Source organism: Engraulis encrasicolus, chromosome 18, assembly GCF_034702125.1.
Source record: "Engraulis encrasicolus isolate BLACKSEA-1 chromosome 18, IST_EnEncr_1.0, whole genome shotgun sequence".
Taxonomy (NCBI): Eukaryota; Metazoa; Chordata; class Actinopteri; order Clupeiformes; family Engraulidae; genus Engraulis; species Engraulis encrasicolus.
This window is the reverse complement of record NC_085874.1, coordinates 47,632,692-47,645,191: the sequence shown is the minus strand read 5'-3', so window position 1 is coordinate 47,645,191 and position 12,500 is coordinate 47,632,692. Positions and strand designations below refer to the sequence as shown.

Genomic DNA, 12,500 nt, shown 5'->3' with positions numbered 1-12,500 from the left:
TTTTCAGATTTTTTTATTATTATTATTTTTTTTTTTTTTTTAAATGCGCCGCTAATTATGAGGGGCCCCTTTAAGCCAAAAGTGCCCAGGCCGTATTTCTCCCCCCAGTCCAGCTCTGGCCTGTTCGCAAGGAGCCCTCGTAGTGGTGTGTTCAAGGGAACATGGTCAAGGGCACAACATCAGTGGCTCCTGCTGTGATGCTGGGGTCAGTTTCTCGATTCTTGTTGTTGCTAACCGTCTTAAGACCATCTTACCGTTCCCATTTGATTTAGTGGTGAGCGTCGCTGTCGAGAGAGAGTTGAGTCGCTCTTACGAAGGACGTTGCTATCGTCGTTAGCAAAGACGCTTTCGAGAAACGGACCCCTGTTCAATATTTGACCAAACAAATAAAATAGGAAAAAAAACATGCTGGAGGGTCATGTGATGATGACTCCTGCAAAACAATAAACATAAAAAACTGCCACCTTTCAACCAAAACAATAGTTTTTTTTAAAAAAAACTGCCACCTTTCAACCTTCTCTCAGATGCGGACTCCACATTGAGCTGTTAAGTTATTGGCCACTGTGATGTCATGTGATGTGATGATATGAAATGAAATGAAATGAAATGAAATGGGCTGGAATGGAACAAGGGTGTGGTGTTCTTCAGGATTTAACGTCTGGTATCTTCTTGTTTTGTCTAGTTTTCTCTGATGCCTTTTCTGTCAGTCTACCATTCCGATCTCTGTGACATACAATCGTGTGGGGAAAGTTATTTTGTAATGAAAGACCAAGTGGTTTTGAACTCCGTCGGTGAAAAAAAAATAAAGTCTACCTTATGTTTCTAATCGATTTCCATGACTCCTCATTCCCTATCTTTGCACCTCTAGGATCTGGTTCGGTTGTAAAGACTTACTACAGTTAAACGGACTACTACAATGATAATCAATACATTTGATCATTTTATTCCCTTTGCTTATATCTTTGTAGCTTTATGTCAGTTCTTCTCAATCTTTGTTAGAACAAACGCCCCCTGGACCACATCATAAGACTCCCAACGCCCCCTGGACCACATCATAAGCCTCCCAACGTCCACCATAGTATTTAAAAATTAATGAATCCCCTAGGGGGCCCCAACATCCCCTGGGGGGCTGTAGTGCCCCCATTGAGAAACACTATTGTAGGGTCTGGTTTGGTTGCAAAGACAACAGTTAAATTGAGGACTGCTATGACGATACTGTACCTTTAAATTGAGGACTGCTATGACGATACTGTACCTTTAAATTGAGGACTGCTATGACGATACTGTACATTTTGTAATGAAGTTGGCAATCGGCCACATGGGGGCAGCAGAGCTCAACTGTATACAAGGATGTGGAGTAGAGAAGAGGAACATTTATTATTTCCTGGAGGAAATTAAGATGTCTAGTAGTGTAACACATAAACACAGAAGACATTCATTCACAACATATATGACGTATAAAACATATAGCACATTTAGCCATAGGCAGATCACACTGCACACGCACACACACACACACACACACACACACACAAACACACAGATTAAAAGCCAGGGTCAATTATCCAATGAAAGAGACGGGGTCATACTATGCATACTATGTGGACACAAACACACATACACACACACACACACACACAGCTCTCGGTCAACAGACCCGTTGCTAATTGTACAAAGGGATTTCCTGTCAACACTATGACATCACACCAGGCCTTTAGTAATGCATTACGACTAGCTCATTGCCATTCTGGTCACAGCACATTAATTAGGCCCATGCCTTAATGGGATCATTAGCTTTAACATCATTCACTCATTCATTCATTCAAAAGTAACATTTAATTTTAGTGTTACATCTATTAGTACTAATACCGTACATACACTGTTAATGCTTGTACAAACCCCAACTCCGATGAAGTTGGGACGTTTGGTAAACAGTGAATAAAATCAAAATGCTATCATTTTCAAAACATTCAATCTATTCATTAGATGGAGAATAGTGAAAAGACAACATATTAAGTGTTAAAAACGAGAAAAAATATTGTTTTGGGGGACATATGTACTCATTTCTAATTTGATAAATCCAACACGTCTCAAAAGAGTTGGGACGGGGATCAGTGAAATTTAGTAAACATCCAAATAAGATAAAACAACAAAGAAGAACATTTCAAAATGAATTGTACTGACGGACGATATAGGTGTCCAGGTATAAGATCATCACAGAGAGGCTGAGTCACTCAGAATTAAAGATGCAAAGGGAATAATTACCATAGTTATTACATACATTTTTTAATTCCCTTTGATTTACCACGATTGAGTGTATATAAGACATATTTTTTGTTACTAAAATCATTGTATAGGTTCATGACATCATGAAATATATATTGGCTGTAGTCTCACTCTAGCACTCCAGGAATTAGAGCTATTGAAAATTGACCATATTAAGAATGCTTAATGCATGAAAATGATACAGGGGTGTAACATTCTCCTAAGCACCTGAGCTCACTTGAAATAGACCCAGAAGACATGGGAAACTGTCCTTTGCTTACAGAAGTCAGCAGAAGTTGTAGAAGTCCATTCTTTTTGACAATAATAGAGCATTGCACATCCTGTGCTACAGTGAAAATGGACCATCCAACTTGTGTTAGTGCTAGCTTCAAAAGTCAGCCTCCATGATGGCATGCGGGTGCAGTAGTGCATTGGTTAAGATGTTCTCACTCATCTGTAGAGTTAAATACAGTGCTGAACGGTATAAATGGGTTTTAAACAGCATGAAAAGCCACACATGCATTATATTTTGAAGGGAGATCTTCGATTACTGCCACATAGTAAGGTCAAATTGCATTCTCTACTATGTTTTAACAGTTTGGCTCCATCATAAGGACCAGCAGGTGATAAAATGGTGGCTTTTTGGTCAAGAGCTGTCACACTGTAAGCACTACAGAAAGGAAAACATTGCAAAACATGACAAGGAATACACCCACCATTCAAGCTGGTGAAATCATGTCCAAGATAGGAATTAACACTGTTTTTTATATAGAATCATCTCATCGGTTAATGTATTTAACGGTTAAGTGTTGAATTTTGTTTTGTTTTTAGTCTTCCTCGACATATGCTGCCATTTATTGTCCCCGTCCCAACTCTTTTGAGACGTGTTAGATTTATCAAATTAGAAATGAGTACATATGTCCCCCAAAACAATATTTTTTCTCGTTTTTAACACTTAATATGTTGTCTTTTCACTATTCTCCATCTAATGAATAGATTGAATGTTTTGAAAATGATAGCATTTTGATTTTATTCACTGTTTACCAAACGTCCCAACTTCATCGGAGTTGGGGTTTGTATAAGTAACTGCGACTTGTAGCCCAAAGGTTGCCGGTTCAAATCCCGGGGAGTAATAAACCAGTGCTCTCCCCCATCCTACTCCATGACTGAGTTACCCTGAGCATGGTACCGTCCCACTGCACTGCTCCCTTGCGGTGCCATTGGAGGCTGCCCCCTTGCACGGGTGAGGCAGACAATGCAATTTCGGTGTGTGCAGTGTGCAGTAGAGTGTGGAGTGCTGTGTCACAATGACAATGGGTGTTGGAGTTAGAGTTTTGATGTACAAAGCAAAAATCAAACATTTGCTAGGTCCTTACTAAGGTTATATTGGTAATAAATCCCTAATTGTGCATGAACAAGACATTTACGAATAGGATAGCTACATGCCTAACAAATGTTTGGGTCTGACCTGTAGCCTATGGGACAGAAGTAATACCAAAGAATCTTTGGAAGCAAAATAACTCAAAGTCTGTAAAAGTTGAGTCATCATTTGTTTAATATTTATTGGTTGTTTGTATGAAATCTGTCAATGCTTTGTCAGACATAGATAATTTGTTCATACTGTTATAATTTCTTACTAATTGACTAATGTTTTCACAAACTAAAAGTTGTTATAGGCTATTTCTACTTATATTAGGCCTACAGAAAATACAATTGTAGTACATTAATAAGTAACTTTGAACTAATTTATGATAAAAGGGTCGCATTCACATTAAATAAGCAGTGGACATTGACATTTTGTTCACATCAATTAACATAGAATAGAATAGAATAGAATAGAATATAGCCTAATAGAAAGACTTTATTGTCATTATACAAAGTATACTAATATTTAACATGCCGGTATACCTATTTATTAATGAACATTTAAATCGCTTTATAATACTACGTATTACAAACTTATTAGAAACCTTTCCTCCAATTTGATCTATGCCTACCGAAGTACCCGTATCCAGACTAGCTCCTCATCCTCAGTGAGAGAACACAACTGGCTGTGTATCTCAGCAGCCAGGATGTAGCTCCAGGGTCTGTTATGACGGTGAACATGCGCAGGCCGACTGTGTATGATGATGCCACGGACTGACAGGAGTGGTCAGCGTGTGGCCGGCATGTGCTCCACGAGACTGTTACTTCCATGGGTCGTCACTCGTCATAGGATCTTTAGAACTAATTCATGATCAGGGTTCATCCCCGAATTGACCAAAGCACGTGGAGTACCACCTGCTGCAACGGAGCGTCGTCCCCCCTCAAAACTCCGAGAGCCGTGAGTGACAGAACCGTCCTCGTACCGACAATTAAAATTGAGAGTCTGTCCAAGGTGTTTGGATGGATGTGTTGGATGAACGCGCAGAATGGCTGGGCTCTCCCACGACAACTGGTCTTTGGTCTGGATAAGCAACACGTCTGATTTTCAATCCAAACTTGCGCCTGCTACTGATTTCGGAGTGGGGTTTGCCATCCTAATTGTCGGTGAGTTATTTGACTCTGGAACACTGCGTCTGGAGGATTCGGCTATTTTTTTCGGAACGTGAGGTGCATTGGCTATGGTCTCTCATTACACCCTTGTGTTGTGTTCCAATTATGTGCCCGGACATGTTCGTTGAGATAGTAGTTGAGGATTTCAAAGTATCACTTAGGTTTCATCATGTAGTATCTCAGGGACAGCGCAACACATGGGCGCTGGAGGATGCGTTTGGCTCAGTCCTTAGTGGAGAGTCGCGATTTGCGCGTGTAAAAAAAACCCTGAAAATACTTTTCATTTATTTCCCCCCTTTCATATTTTCACGTTGGCTTTCACTTTTTTGCATTCAATGCATATTTGTATAGACATCCCGATGGTGAATAAGGCTTTGTGAGGTAGGCTAGCGACATTTGAAAGCTTAGATGAAAGTCCACTGGCGCTGAAACAACCATCACACATCTGATTCACCTTAGATTAATGTATGTATGTGTCCCCCTTTACAAGTTAGATGTCCATCTAAGCCTACAATTTTGCCAACTGCATCCTGCAAGAATCCTGTAATTAGGTATAGTAAATTTGACTAGAATTGCGAAATTTGCATGTAATGAATGCATTTTGTTCCTAGGGGAAGGTCACATACTCTGCACTTAACAGTATGTCCATACATTGATATCTTTATCATAGGTACACAGATACGTATGTAGGCTACTGTGAAACAGCTCTGCGCGTGTGGCGTGCGCCTCGTGTTGCCAAAGCATCCGCTGAACAAAACAGGTTCGCAAAGAGTGTGTGAGGTGGGGGCAGGGCCGGACTAAGATGGCCCGGGGCCCCTAGGCTACAGGTTGCGAGAAAAAGGGTTGGAGGGGAAAAAATCATATCAAAATGACATTAGAAGTGTCATAATTCCAAGATATAATTTAAGTTTGCCAACTAGAGAATAGTATTAACAAGATACTTATTTTTCAATACTGCACTTGCATTTCAGCAAAATTGTTTTACCCCCTTTGACCAATCAGTGGGGTCCCTAGCTGGTGGGGCCCCCTAGGCTGTAGCCATGTCTAGCCCGTGCGTTAATCGGGCCCTGGGTGAGGACTGGGCTGTGTGTGAGTGTGAGTGAGTGACAGGGAAGGAGCCAGTAAGCCAGTGTGGCTGTAGTGGTGAGGGTGTGTGGTATTCAGGTGCTGGACATCTGGCCTAGCGGGCATTTCCCGGTGGGCCCCGCACCCTCGTGGGCCCCTATTTTCAGAAATGTAAAAAAAAAAAAAAAAAGTTTTTTAATTGTTTTGCATTTCTGAAAATAGGGGACCACGAGGGTGCCGGGCCAAGCGGTGAATCTGTTTTGCGCTGCTAATAATGAGTGGGGCCCTTTAAGTCAAAAGTGCCCGGGTCCTGTTTCTTCCCCAGTCCTGCCCTGGTGGTATTGGTAGAGATGTGGTTGAACGATTTGTGTTGATTTCAAGTAGAGATGCACCGGATCCTGATTTTTAGTATCCTGCCGGATACCGGATCCACTGCTTAAGATCCTGACGGATCCGGAACCGGATACCGGATCCTACGAAAGGGTTGAAACACATAGCCTACTTGCACTCGTGGGCCCTTTTTATTGCGTTGGCTCAAACTATTTTTTAGACTCATTGGCTTACTGCTGCACTGGCTGCTTCCAAAGTTCTTTCACTCCATGCAGCAATTGGGGTTGTGAAAGACTGACTGAAAAACCTAGGCTAGAGATGCACCAGATCCTGATTTTTAGGTAACTGCCGGATACCGGATCCACCACTTAAGATCCTGCCGGATCCGGATCCTGTGAAAAACCCTATTATCCTGCCAGATCCGGAAGCGGATATTGGATCCTGTGCATCTCTAATTTCAAGTGTCTCGTTCTAGAGGCAAGCCTTCAGTGGCGGTTCTACCCATCTGAGGGCCCCAGGCACAATATAAACATAGGGCCCTCTTGCCTTGTATTTGCTGTCACTGGTGGGGGTGACTGTTGGGGGAGCCCAATAGAGGGCAGTTTTCTTGGGGCCCTAGGTAGGGATGTACGATGTGAAAAATTTCAGCCGATACGATATCCGATATTGATATTGCGGTTTTGGCCGATAACCGATATTAACCCGATACCGATGTTTTTAAAAAAAAAAAAAAAAGAGAGATAACATTTAATACAGACTGACAATGATGCAAACAAACTGATTGTTTGAATGTCTTATTTCCAAAAACACTCCCTGTGATAAAATTAAATTAAAAATAGAGACAAACTAGAAGACAAACAATGAAACCGCCACCGTCTAGTCCAATCTTTTAGAACCATAACATATAAAAAAAACCATCGGCGTTAACATCGGCCCAGTTTTACCCATCGGACAGATGTCCGATGTGTTGAGAAATGTCAAATATCGTCCGATACCGATACATCTGGACGATACATTGTGCATCCGTAGCCCTAGGCAATTGCCTAGTCTGCTTATGAGTAGGAAAACCGTCTCTGCAATTAAGCCTTAACAAAACATTGAATTGTTGGATGACATTGCTTGAGCGGTCCACATGGGGAGAGAGGTAATAATAATAATAATAATAATAATAATTGTATTTGTATAGCACTGTATCATGCAAGGGATGCAACACAAAGTGCTTAACAAATGAGAAAAAAAACGTAATTGTTAGAGATGGATTTAAAAGGAGAGGAAGAGAGGAGAGGCAGAGATAGCAGGAAGGCAGAAGAAGAAGAGATAGAAAGAGATTGTAGAGTCATAAGGTCAACGTAGGTTAGGACCAGGATTCTTAGATGCGTAAGGTCCATAGTGGCTGGGTCTAGCATAAGTCATAGATAGTCACACAGAAATTGGGCGCTCAGATGCGGCCCCTGGTGGCATCAGGGGTGAGGAAAAACTCCCTTTCGCTTGAATCATAGTTTGTAGGGGGAAAAAAGCTCAATGAGGTCTGAGAAAAAAAACCCTTATAGCCAGGAAGAAACCTCAGGCAGAGACCAGCGGCCACCTAGGGGAGCCCCCTGCCAGGGCTGGTTGTGAGCAGTAAGGTCGCTGGGACACTGTCACTGCTAGGAGTTAGCAAGGATGAAAAGGTGGGTCTTCTTTTGCGGGGGGGTGGGGGTCCTTAGCAGCTTGGCATCAGTGGACCTGAGAGCTTGAGCAGGGGCATAAAAAGAGAGCATGTCAGATATATAACTAGGGGCAAGTCCATTTAATGCTTTAAATACTGTCAGCAGAGTCTTAAAGTCGATTCTGTATGAGACAGGTAACCAGTGCAGGTCTGCCAAGACAGGAGTGATGTGGAGGTGAGGAGGTGTCCTTGACCATGCTGAATGGTGTAACAGCGTGTTATACTTGAATGAAATTTCTTTTCTTTTTTTGTGGTCTTTTTGACTTTATTCATGATAGGACAGTGAAGGTGGTGACTGGAAACGAGTGGGGAGAGAGAGAGACGGGGAAGGGCCGGCAAAGGACCAAGGCCGTGAATCGAACCCGGGTCAGCCGCATGGTAGATGAGTGCCCTACCATTTGAGAAGAGAGTATTACAGTAATCTAGCCTACTGTTGACAAAAGCATGACGTTTTTCGGCCTCTTATTGGGATACCAAGGCGCGAACTTTGGTAACAGTCCTAAGATGGAGCAAAGCAGATTTTGTTATCTTATTAATGTGGGGCTCAAAGTTCAAATGAGAGTCGAGGACCACTCCAAGGCTGGGAATTTTATCTTTAAAAGGAGCCCCGGCTATGAAGACTTCAATCCTTAAAATATACATATTAGTATCAATTATAATAAAGTGATGTGAGAAAACTTGTTGATGTCTTCGTTTTCTAAAATGAGATTAAAATAGTTTAATAGGGTAGCCTCTTACTGCAGCAGGGGTCACCGGCGACCCTATTCACTTGCTGAAAATGCTTAACTACATCATAACAACATTGCTATGACATTACAGAGAGCCATAATGCTGCGCTAAGGGGTTAAAGTCACCCAGGCTTGAGTGTAGAGTTGAGCATTTGTCTTTTGGGACAATGAATAGCACTTCGGTGATGGCAGGCAGACATGCAGGTGATTAAGGCATGAATGGTAGTGGTTTGGCTATGGGCTCAATAGAGATACATTTATAGTTGTGTATCATCAGCATAGCTGTGAAAATCGACATAGTGCTCTCTAATGATGGGGCCCAGAGGCATCATATACGTATAGAGAGAAGAGGAGAGGGCCCAGGCAACTGCCCTGAGGAACTCCAAAGGGCACACCATAGTTGTTGGAGAGGTGTTCCCCAATGGTTACAAATTGCCTTAATTGCATAAATTGCCTGAACCAGTGTTAAGACATGGCCGGACAGTCTTACCCAGGATTCTAGGCGGTTGATCAGTATTTTATGGCCTATAATGTCAAAGGCAGCACTGAGGTCGAGGAGGATGAGCGCCGAAACTTAGTTTGCAGCAGTGCTGAGCCTGGTCACTAATTATTTTGGTGAGAGCCAATTTCATTGGCTCCCGTGCGCACACAGTTCCATCAATTGGTCCAGAAATTTAGGGGCAGATGCAACTTAGTCTGGAGATGGTCTGAAAACATTTACTTGACAATCAGACTAAAAGTAAATTAAGTATGACCTTCTATCTACGTACCGAGGCTCAGGCAAACGTTTTGGCATCTGAACAGACTCTCTATCTTAAACGGTTCAACTGATTTTTGTGCATCGTAAAATAATATTAAAGGGACACTGTGCGAGATTTTTAGTGTTTTATTTCCAGAATTCATGCTACCCATTCACTAATGTTACCTTTTTCATGAATACTTACCACCATCATCAAATTCTAAGTATTCATGATGAGTATACATGAAAAGGGGTATCTTCTCCATGGTCCGCCATTTTGAATTTCCAGAAATAGCCATTTTTAGCTCCAAAAATGACTGTACTTGGACCATACTAGAAAATATTGGTTTATTAAGCGGGCTTGCAGTGCAAGGCCCGATTCTAGTAATCTCTAAGTCCTGTTTCTCTATTATCGTTCTTGTGCAGGGCAGTAAAAATAGAAAATGGATCTCCTCCTAGGCCTTTCGAGATAGAGACACCGTTCAAACACTAAAACGACCGGCTCGGCTTGGAGATCATTTCTATTAATAGGCTTGTCCGTGTCTCTTGTCGTTTTCCCGTTTTTTGGCGATTTTGTGCAAGCTTGGGTCCCCATTGAAAACAATGGTAGAACCTTCATGAACCAAGGTTCCGCCACTCTAGAGATTAGAGTGTAGGAGGCTTTTTCGGTCATAAAACATCAACACTTTCACCTAGAAGTTTAGTTGACGCATTGTTAGCGAGCTCTATGGGATGTCTCCAAATTGTTAAAGTTTCATCTCCCAACTCCCAATACTTTTTAAATGGCAGGTGTTTAAAAACGACAGGGCTGGGTCTATGGAGGTTTCCCATGGTTCCCAAAAGTGCCTTTTTCAAGAGGTCAGCGCATGTCCCACAAGAGGTCCATTTGTGACTGAACCGTTTAACCTATAAACTTCATTCAAAGACTGTTAGAGAGATCACATACATGACTCAGATCTGTGCACAGGACACGTGCCCACTCCTTTTAGTTTTTTTACAACGATCTTGTAAAGACAAAAAACTCATTCTCATTCTGCCCTCTGCTTAGAGCACCATATTAACTGTCATTCAGTCAATCAGAACAGGTGCTGCCAATACAGGGTTCCATCTCAACTGTCACTTTCTCTCAACATTCTATTCTTAACGAGCAGCTGCGCAACCATTCTAGAAGTCTATTGTTCAGCTCTTCAATGCAATGTGATATAGTCTTGCTGGACTGTGCATGACAGCCAGCTGTTTGGCTCAATGGGAATGCTGCTGGATTAGAGATATGGAGGTTGAGAGTTCGAATCCCACTTGAAGCCATGTTGATTTTCAAAATGATATCATATGCAGTGTTCCTTAACCAACTTCAAATACCATGTATGTCATTTAGTATCAATGGCAAATGTGCTGGATTACAGATATGGAGGTTGAGAGTTCGAACCCCACCCGAAGCCATGTTGATTTTCAAAATTATATCATATGCAGTGTTCCTTGGCCAACTTAAAATGCCATGTATGTCATTTAGTATCAATGGCAAATGTGCTGGATTACAGATATGGAGGTTGGGAGTTCGAACCCCAGTCGAAGCCATGTTGATTTTCAAAATTATATCATATGCAGTGTTCCTTAGCCAACTTCAAATATCATGTATTGTATATCATTTAATATCAATGGCAAAGGGGGCTGGATTACAGATATGGAGGTTGTGAGTTCGAATCCCGCTCGAAGCCATGTTGATTTTCAAAATTATATCATATGCAGTGTTCCTTAGCCAATTTAAAATACCATGTATGTCATTTAGTATATCCCCAAAACGCAGAGCTACAACACTTTCAAGATGGCTGAATCCATGATGGCTGAATTGTTTGGCCCATAACTTCTGACTGGGTGGATGGATTTTTTCCAACATTTCTTTTAGCTTTGTTTTCTCAATAGTACTTTGTTTCATCTCTGCCCCAAAAGGCAAGCCCGCTTCCAGCATTTTCTGTGAGAATGCAATCTAGTTACTTAGTACACTTTCATGTAAAGATCAAATTTGGCAATAGGCAGCCCAGTTTCAATGAGCAGCATAGTTGCAGTACCTTTTTTGACCATTTCCTGCACAGTATACCTTTAATAAAGATAGACGGTCGAATTTCAATAGTATGCTTTCCCCCATACTCCATAAAAATTACACCTGTCCAGCTGAATGCAGCCTATAAGAGGCTTCCCCCCCTGAAAGCCATGCTCCTAACAAACCACTGCATTTGCCAACCTAGCCATGCATACTAAAAATTGAGATTTAGAGTGGCACATGCTGCTTTTTAGTTAAAGCCCCATTGTAATTGTAACTAGAAGCACTCAGAGAGCGCAGACCTCCGCCAAGGGAGCTGCTTGATAGAACATGTTACACCCTAAGTCTTTCTCCCTTTTTTGTGGTGTCCCCGCAATCCGATTTCTGGTAGGGGTGTCTAGATATATAGGCCAGCAATGTTGAAGATTCTTTAAAAAGGTCCTGGTTCCGGTTCGTGTTCTGGATCACCACCTGAATTTAATCACTTGTTCCTTTGGTCATTAATAAATGGTAAATGGTAAATGAATAACAACTCCACAAAGTTTCAGCCGAATCCATTCACATGTCTTTGAGTTATACTGCAGACAGACAGACAGACAGACAGACAGACAGACAGACAGACAGACAGACAGACAGACAAACCAACGCGCAAACCAACAGACAAACCAACCAAAAACATTAGCTCCTAGGCGGAGGTAATTAGTCAAAGCCCCATTAGGTCCTTGGCGGAGGTAATTAGTCAAAGCCCCATTGTAAGCCCCATTTGCCATTGTAAAGTCCCCACTTTCCAAACCAAAACTACTGTATACCTGCAACAAAAAAAGAGAAAAGGGAATGCTTCACTGGGTCCTGTATGCAGCTAGTAAAAACCTTGGTAACACTTTATTTTAGGGATACATCTATTAGCACTAATACATACAATGTTCCTGTATAAGTAACTTGTAAGGCATGTACAAAGCAAAATCAAACATTTGTTAGGCATGTATTCACAAATGTCTTGTTCATGCACAATAAGGGATTTATTACCAATTTAACCTTAGTAAGGACCTATAGGCCTTAGCTTTTGCTTAGTACATGCCTTACAAGTTACTT

General features: G+C 41.7%; 1 protein-coding gene across 1 annotated transcript in view; it reads left to right on the top strand.

The window, feature by feature from the left end:
* The first annotated feature begins 4,520 nt into the window (after positions 1-4,520).
* The window catches only part of opn8c (opsin 8, group member c), a 28,484-nt gene continuing 20,504 nt past the window's right edge, over positions 4,521-12,500 (top strand). The window contains exon 1 of the mRNA XM_063222213.1: positions 4,521-4,794. Within this exon, the coding sequence (XP_063078283.1) occupies positions 4,677-4,794 (118 nt within the window). The 5' untranslated portion in view covers positions 4,521-4,676. The remainder of the gene's footprint in view (positions 4,795-12,500) is intronic.